This window comes from Leptosomus discolor, chromosome Z (assembly GCF_034619465.1).
Source record: "Leptosomus discolor isolate bLepDis1 chromosome Z, bLepDis1.hap2, whole genome shotgun sequence".
Taxonomy (NCBI): Eukaryota; Metazoa; Chordata; class Aves; order Leptosomiformes; family Leptosomidae; genus Leptosomus; species Leptosomus discolor.
This window is the reverse complement of record NC_141419.1, coordinates 6,899,907-6,918,778: the sequence shown is the minus strand read 5'-3', so window position 1 is coordinate 6,918,778 and position 18,872 is coordinate 6,899,907. Positions and strand designations below refer to the sequence as shown.

Sequence of the window (18,872 nt, the reverse complement as noted above, 5' to 3'; positions counted from 1 at the left end):
AGTGTCTGTGATATATTTTACAGAGTTTTCTTGGAAGTATTGAACACCACCTACTGTAGACAGCTGCATGGAGACACACTGAGCAATTTCCCTGTATCACTGTGGATCTACCAGCAATTACGTATGAAAAGACACTATGCTAGACTGCTCCTTCCCATACAGGAATTTATTTTTTTTTAATATGCAGGTCAATCTCTGCCGAAACACTGACACAATGACAAATCCAGAAAAAAAAGCCTTGATTTCTAGGCAGGTTTTGCCCTACAGGTCTGGTCTGAACTGGCTGAACAGGAAGCCAGTGTATGCATACACACACTTCATTATCACAATCTCACTCTACCATTATCATTACAACTTCTGCAGCAGGCTGGCTTCACAGTTAACGCCGTGTTTCATAAGGCTATTACAGGAGACAACTACTAAATCTTCAAACTGAGCAATGAGAAAAGTACTTTTCAGGTGAAACCCCCTTGTCTATAAGGCAATTAAAGTTTGAAAGTTTTCTTATTCTGATATAAATTCTAGCAAAATGTCCCAAACTACTTTAACTCTTTACACTTCAGAATACGAATTAAGACATCAGTGTACGAAATGGCTTCTGGTTACTAAATCCCTCTGCACAGATGGCACCAAAAGTTATCACCACACAGAAACATGGTACCACAAACTCAAGCAAAATGACCCAATGGCAAGGTCACATTTACTCTTAGAGGCACGTTCGTTATTATTTTTATTCTTAACCCCGAATGCCAACCTACCATCAATATTGAGCATCATCTTCCACATAGCAGGCCGAACAGACTGATGGAATCCAAACCAGACCTCCCGACCCCCACCCAAGGGGTGATCGTAGCCTTCTGGAGCTGAGAAAAAGGAGCGGCCCACAGGGGTATACCTAGCAAAAAAGATGAGCACACATTTATGCCATTGCTTTCCAAATACAAAATTCTATACTAAGATTGTAACACACAGCGTTATTATTTTTTGGAATTCGGTGCACCAGGAATCTGTGCCTAGAACCAAGTCTACACAACACACTCTGAATGCTTCTGTTCTCACTGCAGTGTTTTTAAGTCAGGCAAAACATTTACTAGTTCTGGCAACGCACAACCGCTTTCAGTTTTTACAACAAATCAAGAACTAAGTTAACTTACTCTTTCTCATCTTCCACCTCAAAAAAGTATAATCTCCATCGCAACAGATTCCAAAGAGCAACATCACATATACCGGACTGACCCTCAAATACCACTTTGCATGTTTTATCAGGGAACTTTTGAATACAATGTACACCGAGAGAAGTAATAACGATGGTGGAAAGAAAGAACTAGAGAAACTAATGTTTCTCCCTCAGGTAGAAAACAGCCTCCATGCCTCCTCACATTTGTAATGGACAGGCATTAGTCCAGATTAACATCCTTCATGTTTCCATAGGATCCGGAGTAGCTGAGTAAAAAGACTCGTGCTTTCAGATAATCGTCACCGCCAAGTGCACGATACTTGGCTCAACTTGAGTAGAAAACATGAAAGGAGTGCTACAGCACACTGTAAGTCTCAGTATTTCAATTAAGGCCTATTATAAGTGTCTCCTGTTTCCTGATCTTTTCAAACACACACATCACCTGCTCTGGAGTTTAAATCTCTACAGAAATACACAATTCTACATAATTAGCTGCCATCTCCCCACTTCAGCTAACCAGCTCTGCTGCGCAAGGGGAACGATCATTTTTTTCTTTTCACTTATGAAGAAACAGGGATGAAGGACTCCCAGTGGGGACACTTCAGGTAAAAACAGACTGCAGGGAGACAGTGAACCTACTTCATGGAGGGTAGGTGTCGTAGCACCACATCGACAGCATGAACAGGGTTAGTGCTGATGGGTTTGTCTAGTTCCAGAGGCTCAGGCAAGGTTCTTCCTGTCAAAACTTCATGCAGCAAGTGCCAGCTCACCCGAGAAACAAACTTTATTGACACTTTAAATGGACGATCTTTTCCACCTTCTCCTGGTAATGTCACATCCAAATCCACCTGGGTGGGGGAGGGGAAAAAAAAAAAAAAAGCAGCTGTTTAATCTCCAGTCTGATAGCCTTGAGTTTCCACTGCTTCCCATAACTGGGCCAGAGACTCAAAACCTCAAGATACTTAGGACACAGCACATTTGATAAAAGTACCTTATCAAATGCACAAAATAAAGAGAACTGGGTCCTCACCAGGCAGAGGAGGCTCATGTAACTTTTTGTCATCTTGAATCAGAAAACTCTTTGTTTCAGAGAAATTGTGGTTTGATATTTTAATAATACTTCATCATAAGACAATGTATTGCAGTCTGTAAAACGGAGTATTTAATAGATTTTTCTGCAGAAAGCTACTAAATTCTAGGGGGGTAGTTCTGAATGCAAATATTACATGTACATTTACAGACCTTGGAATTTGCAGAAAATACATCAGAAGGACCCCATTTCAATACAGACACTGCAAGATACTTTCAGTTTTTCTGAACTCAGCAGTATATATTGGGCTTTATCTTTTTCTTTCCTACGAAGCCATTCCAAATACTATTTTTTCCCAGTTATCTTACCCCAGTAGTTGCCACAGGAAGTGGATTGGCTGTATAGAGGCTTCTCTTCCCATCATAAACCGGTCTACGGTCCCCAAATATTGTCACTTTAAAATGCTGCACCATTGAGTCCACCACCTCCCTAGAAAAGTTGATATTTACATTGAAGATGTTTTCAAAGAAGTCTCAGACTGGAACTGGCTCCCACACACCCTGTGTTTTCCTGAAGTAGTTTCAACAAACGTATTACTGGAGTGAACGCTAGAACACCCACTGCTACTGCAACAAAGTGCTTCACATACTTCAACTAAAATAACAGATAAACACTAAAGAACAAAATCATAATCAACACAAATGCTCAAATACTAGAAAATATTGTTATCGAAATAATTTCATAAAGTCCCAGAAATGACTGAGGCCTTTGCAGAACCTTTATTGTAGAAAACAAGGACACACTTACCTTGGAAGAACCCACAAGCTGGTATTACAAAAACTAGGACAAACTCACAACTGAAAGCTATGCCAGTTCACAGAAGTGGTAGTTATTTGGACTGTCTACCTAGTAACACCCACCTGCTCTGCAGTTAACAAGAGTTTTGAATTCTGCCTACACTATATAAAAAAAAAGTACCTTAACAAAAAAGTCTTAGCTTTAAGTCCTTAATAATCTGAGTTTTTGCAATAAAATCAAGTAAAGCCTGATCAAATTCACACACAGTTACAGATTCCCCTAACTTTCTGTATTATAACTTGATGGCAATAAATAGCAACCTGATACAAGCCCTGGAACTACACTTGAAAAAAACAACATAAAGTTTTCATCTTGTATGAAAAAAGGCTTCTCGATACAAGCAGTAGATACATCAGATCCAAAGAGACTTTTGCAATACCTCTAACTGAAACACGTCTTCGGGATTTGAATTCTTTGGGGATTCTTCATGTTTCAGTGGCAGAACAACTGTATCTTACTTGACACATTGCAGTTCCCTCAATTTACAGAAACAAAAGACTTTTCTTCTTCAGCATGTGCAAACCAGCATTCTCGCAAAGCTGCAGCTTACAAGTACACAGTTTCCTGACTAGGCAACATTAAACTAAAGTGCTTCAGGAAGATGATAAATATTGACTTCCTCTTCAAGCAAAGTTATTAGCGGTACTTTCACCTCTCAGCTGGCACTCGGGGAAAGAGAAGAGAAACTCTCCATTTCACAGTTCTTGATGTTACTAAACTCTCAGAATCCAAATTCTTTCACCGCCTAAAAGCACATCAATACACTTAAGCAATTTCAAAGTATCTACTTATTACTCAACCGTACTCCTGCCCAAGCCCATCCTATCCGAAACCCCACTCTGCACTGGTACACTGCTCCCATGAGACACCACGCACAGGGCTCCGCCTGCAAAAGAAACTCTTCCGTAAGTACCAGCTTGTTGTCACACAATGTGTGACAAAAGCAGAGGGATAAAAGTTAGTGATGAAGAGTAGGAGCAGGAAGGAGCGAGCAAGAGGCTCCGCAAAACAAAACTCCCATACTGTGCTTCTCAGCTGTAGCTCTGCTATTCATCTCCTTCAAAGCATTATTGACCTTCTGCTTTCCAGTTTACAGCACAGCGGAAACAGTGGTAAAGAATATCGTTATACAGGAAAGCGAAAAGGAAACAGAAAGACACTCTAGTTTTTAAAGCCTGCCTACGGCTAAAAGCTAATAAAGGTGCAAACAAATTTAAAAAAACCCAGCAACTATTCAGGAACAAAACCCTGTTTACTCCAAATAAAAGTGTGCAGACAGGATGTTAGTCAGAAACTATTTCAGAATAGCTGAGTCTATGTAAATCCACTGATTTCTTAGAGATAACTGTCACAGCATACAAGAGAAAGGGAAAAAAATACATTCCTAAGGAAAATTCTTCAAAGCAGGTATTTCAGTATACTGATTTCAATTTAGACTAATGAAAGCCATTCTCCTCTGCACAATCCACAGCACACCATCCAAGGGCATTTATCCAGCAGACACCATAGTCTTTCATCAGGCTCACTTAGGCTCTTGCAGTTTTTAACTAAGCTCTGCCACATTTTCACACACATGAAAGTTGGTGAAACAGTATTTTAAATAACCAATTTCACGGTTCCCTACTTTGAAAATACCAATATGCATGCAAGATTCGCCCTCAGCTTTCAGATTTTAAACTACAGCTTGTATTAGGATTCCAAATCTACATACTGTATTTGCTGTCAAATTTGAAAACAAATTCAGTGTTTCATTTGAAAATATTTGACTATTAAAGCAACTTGCTAGGTTTGCTGCCTGTGTGCAGTTAGTCTCTTCAGTTCACCTTGACAAGAACCAGTGGACTGCCCCTGCCAGGTGGTAACATGAACAAGAAAAAACAAGACCGTGTCTGTACGGGTGGAACAGAAAACTGATGAGCTCCTGGACAAAGTGCACTAACTACACCTACACCACAACTACATTAATGAATGAGAAATCCCAAAAAGCACTTAAAATTAACTTCCGTCTATAAAAACCACTTCTGGGAAACAACCAGCCCTCACACAACCTAATGAAAGTCAAAAGCAATGCTAAATTATAGACAATCTGAGACTCACAGAAAGTATGAGCTTGTATCAGCTGTAAACATTTCTCTTCAGGAAATAATTATTATTCAGGTAAACAAAAATATTGATCATTTCACACTGAGTTACTTGACAAACTCAGACCAAATGCTTTTGCCTCTTTCCACATGAACTGAAAACTTCACAAGACACAGCATTTAGCTAAAGCAAAACCAACCAAAACAAGCTGTGACAAACAGCAGTTTTGGTTTCGGAAGCAAGCTTGAAATGACCCTAAAACCAGACTACAAAAGAATTTTTTTTTTTCTTTTCAATTTTACATAAAATTCAGTTGCTATTTTAAAACAACTGATTTCAAATGCACTACTATCAAACATGCACTTCTCTCACTGTTACGGAAACAACTACACAGAACCACAGACTGCAATTGCTGGAGCAACCAGAGTTCTTGCAGCTTTCTCCCCCTTAGTCTATTTCAATCAAGCACTGCCATAAAACTGACAAAAAACCAGTGGTTTTACTCAACAGATTTTAAGTGAAATGACATTTATCTTCATTACAAGATTACACTACAGAAGAAGCAGACATGCAAAACAGTACGCCAGTTCAGAGCATTTACATTCTCCCTGTGTCCCTACGAGCATGGCTTCACCAGCCTTCACTTAACAATACAGTTGTAAATTAACCTTTCATAAGTGAGATTATATTAAACATTAATTCACACAGAACTATTATATCCCAACTCTAGCAATTTTTTAGTTTCCTTTCAATTAATACTTAATGCAGGTATTTATATAGCCTTCACAACAGCAGTATGCAACTAGCAGGGGAAAAAAAATCACTAGCCAGAATCAGCAACACGTTATTCTTAAAATTCAAAAAAAAGAAAAGAAACAGAGTTGAAGATGAAAGAGGAAAAAAATTGCTTTTCAGTTACCCTGAACTTTAACTGGTGAAGCAGATTTCATGAGAGACTAACAAGTAACTCCTAAAAAAATTACTGAATGCAGAGAAGAAATACAAGAAATACAAAACGTTGTAATCTTTAAAAAGCAAAGGTGATTATAGTTCTAATGTCAGGTTTTCAATTAACTACTCTTTCTGAGAAGGCTTCTCTGGCTCCCAAACTTTATGAGGTTTAGGACAAAATACACTAAGACCATATACAAAAAGCTGTAGTAACAATCTGTTAAGGCTGAAGCATCCAGCACTCAATACGTACAGTTTGTTGGATCACTAAGTGAACAGGGATACAGAATATGACAGTGTCCTCTCCATTTAACCATCAACCTAGCAATGAAGTAGCCCAGCAAGGGATTTAACGGACCGTAATACGCAGCAGACGTGAAACCAAGATGAGATACGATGTGCTGTACAACACGCTGTAACAACAGAGAAAGGAGCAGGCGGAGCTCAAACCAAGTCTGACCATTTCAAATACACGAGCTGATTGCATGAAGTATCTGTTAACAAGGGGAGAAACAGTTTGTTTGTGGTGCTTTCATACCACTGCTCCTAATGGAAGCCTTCCCCCTGAAGGCTGTCGTCTCCTGTACCTACAGTGATGGCTTTTAGTCACTAGCTTCTGACCACAGTACCCAAGTGAATTAAACTGGGAACTCCTCAGATTAACCAATGCTGTGAAGTATCTCAGTATCAACCGAGGATAAAAATCACGCACAGGAGCAGATTCCTGCTAACTCAGATGATTCAACAGCCAGTACTGCAACCAAACCAGGTAACTGCCTACAGCTAGACCATATTTATGTTGCCCTGAAGAACAGGGGTTGCTGCCAAACGGCTCACAAAGCACTGTGACCATAACGGCTGGCTCCCTTCACAGCATCTGGTCACAACCAAACTGAAGAGAACCTGGAAACAGCTCTGTACCCATCTCAGATGTTTGTGAGAACTTGCACAGAGGTCTCCATAGCATAATGCTGAGGTTTTAAGCTACACGGAGACTGTATTTACTTCAGTAGGACCCACTGCTGCTTAAAAATTTCAGTATCAGTATCATCTACAGGACAAACTTCACCTTCTTACCTGTTCACCCTCCGAGGACACTTATCTGGTTTGATATCCACCTCATAGAGGTAGACATCAATCTTTGGGATTTCAACTTGGAAGCAGTTGGCCAGCAGTTTAATGGGTTTGCCCATGGTGCCATAGCCGGGACGTCTGGGCACCATGAGTAGGGGCTGTGCCCCGACGGGTCCTGCGAAAGGAAAAAAAAAAACAACAAAAACCACAGATTAGAAGCTAAGCACAACAGACGAGCTGTGTTGCAAAGGTACTACTTCTTACATCTCAGCAGTCTAAAAGTACTGAGGCTCCTTGCATTTGTGGGTGCACATACTTGTCTCCTATGGAGACGTATTAACGTACTCCCCTTTTTCAGTCTTAGGCAATCCCCTGAGCCAACTCACAGGATGACCGGGCAGGCACCAGGGCCAGCCCACTGGAAGAAGGAAAAATTAGCTGTATCAAACAGCACACAGCAAGCAGCGTGCTAACCTACTAAGTTCCAAACAAACGCTTGCCCATTTTTCCTCCCTGAGCCTCCACCCACATCTTGACTGTTTTCTTACTGATGAGTTTCAGCTTCTGTGATTAGCATGAATAAACCAGGAGATTTCCAAAACAAACAAAATAAGTGAGCTTTTCCTTCTGACACTTTACTACTGTGGAAAGCCTGTCTGCGACTGAAACACAAGAAGTTTTCCAAGTCTCTTCTGAACACACTAGTAACAACCAAATTGCCACAGAATAAAAAAGTGCAGAAGCAGCTCTGGAGTGAAGTACATTATCTGTGATAAACTCTTCATTTCAGCGCCATTATTAGCTTAGTCTTGGAAGACATTATTCTTGAACTTTGCTGGCTGAACATGGATGAAGAGTAAGACCATTACCTCCTGTATAACTGCACTGATAAAGCCAATTGACCAGAAAAGGAAACACTCAGATTTAGGCACAGGAGTGTAAAACTCTTGGTTACTTATACATTCGAGAGGAATACCCACAGCTGCCCATCAAAATCTGCAATGAGATGGGGATTTTGAAAGTCAGCTAAAAACACCTGTCTAGTAATATATATCACATTCTCATGTGGTTACCTATTTAATTTACTTTGCATGACTTCGATGAGAACCCTCAGCTCCAGATCTGGGTTATTCACGCCTCACAAAACAGAAGGCAGTAGTAAACATAGTCCACTTTCAAGAATTTCCATTGGCATTTCCACTTAAAAATACATCTTTCCAGTCAAGAAACAAGAACACAACCAACTATGTAGCCCAAGTTTTAAAAAATTACTCATCTTACAAATGTCATGACTTACAGAGCATCCGATTAAGTTAGTTAAAAGTTCTCCCCTCTACTCCTACTCAGTGACGCAGACAGCAATTCCAGCCCACTCACTTTCATAGAAGAGTTAAAATGTCAAGTGCTAGCAAAAATGTCTTATTTGCCTTTTGATTAATCTCCACCATTCCAGGAAAAAAAATGCATTATCTTGAAGGAAAGTGTGTACTGAGAATAGGTGAACACCAAAGCTAAGTTCCGCTTTTACATTTGTCTGGCTCTGCCCAGAAACCTACCGAAAAATTCTGAGTGGGCTTGGCTTCCAGCCGTAAGATAAAACAAAAACATAAAACAAGCAGCATCGTTTAGAACACCCTCACAGACTATGCTTATGCAAAACCTGTTCCGAGCATCTGTTCTCTTCAACATTACTGTCACATGAGTAAATGCAGCTCTACGATTTACTCCAGATATATTTTCAGAACGTAAGCATATGCAAAAAGTTACTACTAAACAGTTGAGTGACATAAATGACTCAATAGCTTATTTTAACATTACAAAGACATACATGCCGTAGTGTATATTTAGTTCATATCTGTAGGAAATGCTAACAAAACTGCTGAAATAATGCTAAAAAGGTTGCTATAGTCTGGTCTGCCCTGCCTCCCCCCACCCCGTTTGTTAAAATCATGGAAAGTGTAAGAACAGTCACTAAAATCTGTAAGCACAGAAGAGACAGTCAGTGTGAAGACCATCTTCACCAAGGGTAGGGGAAGAAGTTGGAGCACGCACGGAACAGGGAAATACAGTATGGCTGGAATCTTTGTCACCATCTCCTCTGGAAGCTGCATCAAGTTGAACTTTTTAAGCAAGCACTCAACTGCTGGAGAAGAGACAAACCCCTTTACGGGACTGCTGTCCCCTTGTTTACCCCTGTGCTCGGATTAACAGAATCCTAGTGATCAGCTGCACAGGGGCAAGAACCTGAAACAGAGGAACGACATTCAGCTACTAATCTGATGCAGGGTGCACTTCAAACCCTGGGTCATGAAAGAAATGCTCTACCCAAAGCCAAGTATGCGAGCAGGCCTCCAACCTCTGCTCCTTGGAAAACACTGGTGAGCAAAACAAGAAAATACCAGATGTTAGACAAAGGCTTTCTTTAGCCTCACTCGTCAGCTGTACCACACGCGGCTCCTCAGGAAACAGCTCACCCTGGAAGAAGTTAGAGCCCAGACTTTGGCAAAGAGGAATTAAGTGACCAATAAACGAATAAGTAGTGCAGGTCTACACACTATTCGGGAGCAATTTTAAAAAATTCAGCTGATTTTGCCATCATTTTGCGATGCAAATGCTCCCTTGGACAAATCGGAAACCTGAGAATGTTGTAATTCCATTCTGCTATCACTGTCCAAATGCACCAGCACCCACTCAGAATATCCTGCTTTCAAAATACCTAAATTGCCAGATCGCTCGTTGTGAAAGTCTGTGTCACTGGCTCCAAACCTGTGACTCAAAGCCCAATCACACACAAACAACAAACGACGCTCTCTGAGGACAGCTACTGCTCCCGTATCTATCAATGACTCACTCAACCTCATGCCTAAGTCCTGTGTCAAACTCATGGAAATAAACACAGGAACCAGGAACACTAAAAGCAGTGTTATTGTAAATAGCACCGAACAGCTGTGATGGGCAGATCGATTCCTTTGTGTTATTTAACCAAATAATGGTAGCAAAACCAAAGCTGTTAAAAGTTTCAAAAACCTTTGCAAAAGCGTTACTGCAGCACGGCCTGGCTCTGCAGCAGGCGGAGGAATCTTCGCTCTTCCACTGCCTGTGGAAGAGGAGAAGCTCTGCACCATGCAGTTGCCCACAAGTTTTAGAGAAACTTCTTTGTGTTTCAGAAACTATTATTACTCTGCCATTAGAGCATCAGACATGTACACATGCCTAGTATGTCCTCAAAAATCCCAGAAAAAAAAAAAAGGTAAACCAAGTCTGTTTAGCATGCCAGAAGAGCACTTAATTCATAAAAGTTAGGGGAAGTCCCCAACTGATTTACAACATGGAACAATGAACACACGGACAGGAACCAAAACTGACACCTCAGATGGATTCTTGGAAGGCTTTTATAGAGTGAGGGAGTAAGTTTCAAGGAGATGCAAGATCCATCACCAAATAACTCGAACCATCTGAATGTGCAGTTACTCATTAGAAACAATACAGGAAAAGCCTGCAGAGAAAGTATTTAACTGAGCATTAAGGTCAGTAATAACACAAGGCAGAAAAAAATAACCTCTTCAGGACCCAAAAGTATATCAACTTACACATTGCCATTCACAGCATTTGCTGAAGTCGGTATTCACGAACATCCTTCAGCAAGGTTGGAAGACTTTTTCCTCCCAAGTGAACGCTCAACAAACAAGTAGGAGCAAAAGCCCTCACAACAGATCTGCACGCCAGACAAATACCAAACCAGGGAAGTTCCACCTACTCCTTTTACCAGCGGTGCCCGACGTGCTACTGGGCGCAGCAGCGCACAAAGACACGGTTTGCTCCCTTCAGCTGCCACCACGCTCAGCGGCAGATGTCCTGACCCCCCGCTGCACATCACGGGGGATCTACGCTGGGTTTTCCCACAGGCAGATACGGGACATCACCGCCCAGCCCAGCGTGCACAGGAACATACGCTGGTCACCTCTGCCGGCCGCACCAGGCTGGGTAACGTGTCAAATCACCTGCATCCCACAGCCATGTAGCTTGCTGAGGAGAGATGGAAGGTATTTTGAAGAGTTGTGCTCACATTTAATCTAATTCTTCAATAAAACCCAAAAAGAGACGAAAACCAGAATTATTACTTTTGGAGGGCTTAATGAGGAAACCAGTATTTCAAAATGTTAAAAAAAAAATGCTAAAATGGAGCAAGTGCATTGTTTATGAAACACATTCTGAAGAAAAAGCTTGCACCAAAACTGCTTTTTCAAAGAGCTAAAGTCAGGAGTAACATTAAAAATACGTGGACAATGAAATCAGTTTCAAGTGCAAGTATGTGGCACCTCTGCCAACAGAATAATTTACTCCAATAGAACTTGAAAACTGTGGAGATCTGCAGTCGTCAGTATTCAGATCCACAATCTGAAAACTCCCATTAGAGTCAGATCACATTCCAGACCAATCTGGAAATCCCTCTAATGGTTTAAATGAGCTCTGAATCAGAATCTTTTCTTCTGTGGAATTATGGATGTTATAATAAAGATTAAACACAACAAAAATTGACTGTAATTTCTATGGCAATAGAGCCAGCAGTACAGAACACATCTGGCATGCATCCAAACGCAGGCTTGAATCTACCTAGCAACCAAATGAAGCCCTAATCGGAATAAAGCCTGAACAGAAAGAGCCGAAGCAGAAACCTGCAAGTACCTTCAACAAACCATTCTACAGAAAATTGAAGCTTTTGGCATGCAAGACAGTTTTACAGCATGAAGCAAAATACTGATTTCTAGAACGATGGCGACAGAAAAATACAGATTTCCTCACATGATCCCTTCCTCGCTGACAGAGACATCAGTTCCAAGCTTCCAGCAAAAAATGATCCTCTTTCCTACTGTGGCTTCAGCGTTATAAAACCAAAAAATATTAACAGATGATTACTTAACAGTTTTATTTGTGTTTCTAAAACAGTTCTAAATCTCTGATTGAACGGGTGACTGAACAGCCTTAAACACATGACAGTAGACTTAACAGGTAAAATGTTATTTAACCTCTGGCTCAGTGACACGAGGCAGATTTGTCTAACCGAGCCTCTTCTCAGGCTGGAGTCCGCACACGGGAGGAACCTCTCATGGAGGGGGGAGAGGATGAGGGGGCTGTGTGTGGAATTCCCTTTCAGAGGGCCCCTGGCCTCTGCCTGGGCTCACAGGCCCAGCCTGTGCTGCTCAAAGAAAATCCTGTTAACTACCAAAAAATAAGTTAATTCTAGATTAAAAAAACAGACAGGGAAGATTGTATTTAAATATTGGTTTCAACAATCGAGCTCCTTACTCATGCCACAAGCCATGAATTGCCTTATTTCTGTAGCTGCAGCCTCTCTGGGTGGCATTACATTATTCATGAGTAATGCAATCCACGTTTTCTAAACATTCCTACTCTCGATTTAGGCTTTTTTTTTTTTTTAAGGTTTCAGATAATAGGTCATGTTAAAACTCATCAAAAGCCAACGTTTTGATGCCATGCTCAGTGGCAGCCAACTGCACAAGTAAATACCAGTGCACCAACTTGTTCTACCCTAACGAAGTTACAGAAAATATAGAGAAGCGTTTTGGAAGCATTTACAAGATAATAAATTCTCCTGAACCATTACAAAATCTAACCATAAAGCACTTTAAGCACAAAAAAGCAGCCTATGTGCACATTGTAAAGTTAATACCTAACTTCTCTAGGAGAAGAGAACATGACAACTGCCACAAACACAGCGATGCTCTTCCCTTGAAGGTATCTCCCCAGCCCACAATCAGGAAGGTAAACCCCCACAATCTTTACTGTCCTGTGTAGATACACCACATTTTGCCACCAGAAGAAACCTTTACCAACATGTATGTGCACTTACGCTAAAGGACCCACTTTATAAGAAAACATGCCATCCCCAACACACTCGTTTTTATCGTCCTGTTTTCATATTTACTGTTTTGAAAACTACGCAATTCCTTCCCCCTACTCACTAACTCCGAGTTGCTGCTATAGAGAGTGAAATGTGCTGTCACATCTACCTGCTATTTAGGTTTCAAGTTTAAGATGCAAGCAGTTACCCTTCTTCCAGTTTGCTGCCTGAAAAATACCCAAGAGCAGAACACCAAGAACTGAGATGCACGGTCACTTTACTGAATTTAGGACCACGCTACCAGAAAGGCCCTGGCAGAACAAAATACAGCTTTAACAGCTACTGAACAAAAGTTCTTTAAACACAACACTAAAACTTACTCCACATCCTCACCAGTCGTGCATGCAAACGAAATTAAAAGCAGCAATAAATCCACGACAAATGTCATTGTTTTCAGAAAAAGCGCACCGAGACAGGCGATGCTACAACTCAAGAACATTAAGAACAAAACTGACTTGTGTCCAACGACAAACTTCTCTTAATTAAGAGGCCAAGGCAGGTCGGTCACACAGTCTAGTCTAATGAGAGAAAAAAACTACTCCAGTTCCCAAGGTACCTCTGCCCACTTGGCCGGTCGCTGTGCTCGCGGCTCCCTCTCACTCCAGACCCGATCCGAGCCTGGGGCGATCGGCTGGGCTCTCGCCGTACCCAGGCGGCTGCACAAGGCCGGTCGCAGGCTGACCCCCGGCTCCTGGCTGTAGGAACTGGCTGGAGCCCGACGCGGGGGGAGACTGCCGTTCGACCACAGCATTGTTAAACACGTACCGGATGTGTCGAAAGGCACAGGCCGTGTATTCCTGTCATTTCTTTAAATTTCTACTGGAAATTAGCTCAAGAAACATCCCGACACCTTTACCACTAGGGAAGTAAAGCTCTGAGGATGAAACAATTTGTACAGTTCATGCTGTGAGAAACGGCTTCCACTGCAGCTCCAGAGGAAAACTGTCACTGTTTCTCTCACCACAGGTGCTCTGGAACAGAACAACTTTGGAAGGCACCAATGGTCCACTCTCCTTCCCTCTTCTACCCCACCCACAAAAATGTAACTCCTAATGGTCCTCCCAAATCTCTGCTCTTAACACAGAAAGAGAAAAGCAAATTCTCAGCATTTTATCTGCCCAAAATTTGTACATAAAAGCAAAGAGATGATTAAAGATGCCTGTAGCGCTTCATTAAAAACACACCATACTAGAGTAAAAAACCCAAACATTTGACACTTTTAACACAAAAAGCTGTGAACTCTGAAGGAGCAATTTATGAAATGTAAATGACATCCACAGGACTGTGATCCGGCTCAGCTCGCACACAGAGCATCCCCAGTTCCACGGCAGCACTGTTTGAGTACACCTGCCTTTTGGAAGCCACTTCACACTCCCGGCGGAAGCATGACGCCCCACACCGGATTCGATCTGTCACCGTGAGCTGCTCCTGCTTCGCTCCGCCTTTCCGCGGCCAGCACTGCACTGCCATTCCCCACTTCACCTGACCTCCCCACAACCCGCGCGCTGAGCAGACAGCTTCGCATCCTTCTCCTGCTTTAAACTGTGTCCAAATCACGTGGCCCAGAGGACACTTTCTAGGTTTCGCAGGCTAAGCCTATGGCACAAGTGGGAAGACACCCACAGCACGGCTTCACCTGAAACGTCCTGGCACACGCTTCCATACTTCACTCCAACCCGAGCTTTGTTTCCCCACTCTGCTTATCCTATCCCACAGAAAAGGAAGCCTGTCCCAGCGCCTTTTGCCCTTTTACCACAGAACTTTAACCTGTATTTGCTCCGCCAAGAATGGTTTGTGTCCTTCTGGGCCAATACTGATGCCAGAAGGTTCCTCGCGACACGAACACCGCGCTTGACTTCCTTCGTCATGCAGCAGAGGTGGAAAGAAACATCCATCCTGCTGAGCAGGCTGGGCCCGCGAGGCGCACTAACAGCATAGTTTGCTAAAATCTAACATGTTGCGGCCTAACAACAGGTAAGCTCATACCAAAGAAACAGTAAAAGGTTTACGGGCGGCTCTTTCAAATCTATTTCTTATCGTGAGACAACCAGAATTGTACCTGGTTATAATTAAAGTTTATTTAACACACACAGGTTACAAGCATACATCTGAACCCTGCCAGATTGCTAAAATCCAGCATCTTCCTAAAATAGTTTCAACTCCCGTCATTTAAGCAAAGACAAGAGCTTCAGTGGGAAGTTTTTCCAGCCAAATCCATCATTAACTTAAATCTTCCATGTGAGTTACAAAGGTATCTACACATGAAGAGATGAAAACATATGTTCTGCATTGACACCTTCAGCCTCGCATTTTCACCAGCTGTGGCACCTCTCAAAGTGACAGAAATGGGACTGGGCTGCATCTGACAGTCCCTTTGCCATCCAGCTACGTCACGAATCAAACACAGCCCAAACCCAAACTCTTCACTTTTCTATCAGACTTGAAGATAAACTCTTTTGCTAAACAAAAGCTGCTTCTCCAACCCTCCAAATATACTGCAAACACGAAGTTTACATACGCTAAGCGTGTGTTTCCCATCCAAATCGACTGATGCCCAAACCCTGACGCCCTCGGGCTGGCTGGTGTGCAGCTTTGCTCCCGAAGGCACATGCAATTAGCCTTAAAACTGCAGGGTCCAGCGCTGAGCTCCCAAAGACTAAAGATCTCACCTGTGCCCGGCAGACGCTGCTGAACCGAGCACTCCTCGGTACCCGTTCCGTCGGTAAAGCTTCAGCATTCGAGGCGGTCCCCAAAGACATCATCCCCATTACGAGATTATGCAAGCCGGCCTACAGCCGCTGCCTGGGCAACACTAGTTATGAAATACCAAAAATTAATTCCCTACTACCTTCGGCACAGGAAAACGGGCAGCAGAGCAGGACACGGTGCCCAGCTTCCCGCCGCTTCCCGGAGCCATACCGCCAGGGCTCCCGCGGCTCCCCCGGCGGGGCACAACTCCTCCCCGCCCGCCTCACCCACGAGGCGAACCCGCACGGCCGGACCCACCGCTCCCGCAGGCAGCTCAGCGAAGCCTCTGCCCTACAGCACACGCCGCTCCGCCGCGGCGGGGACCGGCAGGGGGTGAAACGCCCGGTGAACCCCCGCTCCGGCCCGGCAGCGCCGGGCGGGGGCGCAGGGCAGGGCCGGCGCCCGTTCCCCCCCACCCCGCCGCGCGGCCCGACTCGGCCAAGCCGCCCCGCCGCCGCCCGCACTCACCTGCGCTGCCGATTTCCATTCATGGAGCTGGGCGCAGCCGCTCGGGGCTGCGGGCTCCGCCGCTGAACCGGGCCCGGCGGCCGGCTCGGGGCTGCGCTGGGCTGCGCTGGGCGGCGGCCCGCCCCGCTCCCCGCAGGCCGCGGCCCGGCGCGTCGCCTCGGCCTCCCGGAGCTCCCGTCCCTTCAGGCGGCGGCAGCGGCGACCGGAGACCCCCCGGGCGGAAGTTGCGTGGCCGCCCGCAGCCCCGGCTGGCGCTGCCGCTCTGCCCCGCCGCGCGCGCCCCGGCCGCCGGAAGTCCCGCCCCCGCACGCCGGGGCCGCGCGCAACTTCCGGAGGGGAGGGAGGGGGCGGTGCTTCCGGCAGCCCGCGGAGAAAAGAGGCGGGGCCGGAAGTAGCTGGTGCCGCGCGGCGAAAGGCGCGAGACGGCGCGGTTGCTCGGCAACGGAGCGGGGTGAGCGGGAAAAGCGGCGGGAGCGGCCGGAGCCCCCCTGGGGCCCCCCCAGGGCCCGGCCGGCCGGGCGGGCGGAGCGGGGGGAGCCCGTCGGTCGCTGCCGGCTCCCGCGGAGCGTGTCTGTGCGGGAAGAACGGGCCTGGCTGTGCCCCAGCGCCGCGGCGGGACACCGTGCCCGCGCCCGCGCCCGCCGTCGTCCCCAGTGGGTCCGAACGTGGGCGCCCGCAGGAGTCACACGTCAAAGCGCAGGGTTGGGTTTTTTCCCCCGTGCCCTCAGAGAGGAGGATTCTCAGCCCCAACCAGCAGCCGTAACGGCAGTGTTCCTTCTCCCCCCTCCAGCCCACCAAGCCCGTGCTGCGGCCGTTGTGGGGTACGGCAGCTTGTAGGACTAATAGCCCAGTTCCCAACAAACTACGTTGTTGTTTTTTCAATCCTCACTAAATCTACCAGAAGAAAACACCCCTCAGCCTCGGTCGCACTCAGGAGCATAGCACACCGAGCAGCTCCCTGTTTGTGGGACACCCCAACACGCCGGGCGGGAGCTCTGAGGGCTGCTGGCACATCCCACACCCCGCACGTGCTGCCAGGAGCGCTGCCTGAGCAGGCGGGCTTCTTCCTCGACGCTGAAAAACCTGGTCACACGCGTATCGCGTGTGGCTGCAGCGCGAAGTGACTGGAGGGGACCCTGCGAAACTGCTGTGAGAACGCGGGGAAGGGAGCTGCAGACCTGGCCGACGGCAGGGCCCGGAGGGCGAGGCTCAAAGCGAGGCGACTGTAGGCACAGATAAATATTAAAGGCTGCTGCAGTTAATGAGGGTGCACACGTGAATACGCAGCCTTCCTCCTGCAAGGCTTTACAACAGCCTTCTTGGGGAGTGAGATGTAAAGACATCTGAAAGTGTACACTTAACTGCTGAAAAAACCTGGTAAATGCACATTATCCTTCAACATTCCCATAACAACCAAAGGACTGACATCAGGCTTGTTTATTTTCCACTTAGAGCTACAAGACTCTAAGTAACTCGGGTTGATGAGAAGAATAAAGACTATGATTCATTACATCAGCATAAATTCAGAGCATACGTCTGCCCTCTTCTCAGTTTTTGGCAGGGTTTTAACCATGTTCAGTACCACTTTGTTCTAGATGTCGTATGTAAACCGTCACCAAACAAGCAGAAGGTGAAACCACCAAAGCAATTGTGTGGACGTGGGGAAGCGATTCAGATGCAGCAGGCTCAGGGCTGGGTCAGGCAGTGGCACCCTTATCTCTATTTCCTCTGCCTCCAAAAGATCATTTTTTTGGGTAAGAACAGTGTACTGAGACTTGTCCGAGCGGGTTTGAACCTGCCACTCGTCACGAAGAAATGATGTCACCTTCCCTGGTGGTGAAAGGGGCACTTCCCCAGGTAACAGCTGGGAAAGTACTGAAGAACTGGAACTTTGGGCCAGCATAAGAGGAGTTTGAGATTCATAACCAAGATTTCAGACTCATTGTTAGGGACGACCATCCTGGAGGCTGTCTGCTAAATTAATCTTTAAAAGTGTAAATTTAGTTATCAGGTAAGCTACACTGTGAGGATTCTAAACCCATGCAAATTACAGCAAACGACTGGAATGTTTCCTTAGCTGAAAATCCTGAGAGGGAAGGGGAAATGGGATCACCAAGATCAAGACATGTCTGCAAAACACCCACACCTCAGAGGCACACAGGCGCTCCTGGCTCTGCAGCTCAGGCCACTGTAACCCAACCGAGGGCCAGGGCTCAAATGCCGGTCTAACATTTGAAACCGAGGAATCCGACCTGTTTTCCAGGACTTCAGACCCAGCTGCACAAGGCACAATTTTCTGTTACACCTCTTTGGCACAAACAGCCCCCTCAAAACTGCAAAAGACGATTTCTATTACACAGTAGGACTCATCTTTAAAAAAGGTGGTTTAACCCTAAAACCAGGCGGAGGACGTGTGCAGAAGCCGTGCGGATGCTCAGTTCGGTACAAGACATTCTGCGTCCTACAGCTCGAGTCACTGAGCGAGCGAGTAGGTGCATGCCGTCAGCAAGTGCTTCCTTAAAATTGCTTAGCATTATTCAAAACCCCAGTTACAGCTCAAC

At 45.1% G+C, this 18,872-nt stretch overlaps 1 protein-coding gene across 1 annotated transcript in view; it reads right to left on the bottom strand.

Annotated features, from left to right (window-relative positions):
* Nucleotides 1-16,345, bottom strand: part of LOC104347677 (argonaute RISC catalytic component 3) — a 30,339-nt gene extending 13,994 nt beyond the window's left edge. Inside the window, exons 1-5 of the mRNA XM_086479773.1 lie at nucleotides 16,312-16,345; nucleotides 7,176-7,347; nucleotides 2,576-2,696; nucleotides 1,817-2,025; nucleotides 759-895 (exon numbers count right to left, since the gene is read on the bottom strand). Coding sequence (XP_086335899.1) covers nucleotides 759-895; nucleotides 1,817-2,025; nucleotides 2,576-2,696; nucleotides 7,176-7,347; nucleotides 16,312-16,330 — 658 coding nt within the window. The 5' untranslated portion in view covers nucleotides 16,331-16,345. The remainder of the gene's footprint in view (nucleotides 1-758; nucleotides 896-1,816; nucleotides 2,026-2,575; nucleotides 2,697-7,175; nucleotides 7,348-16,311) is intronic.
* Nucleotides 16,346-18,872: the final 2,527 nt, after the last annotated feature.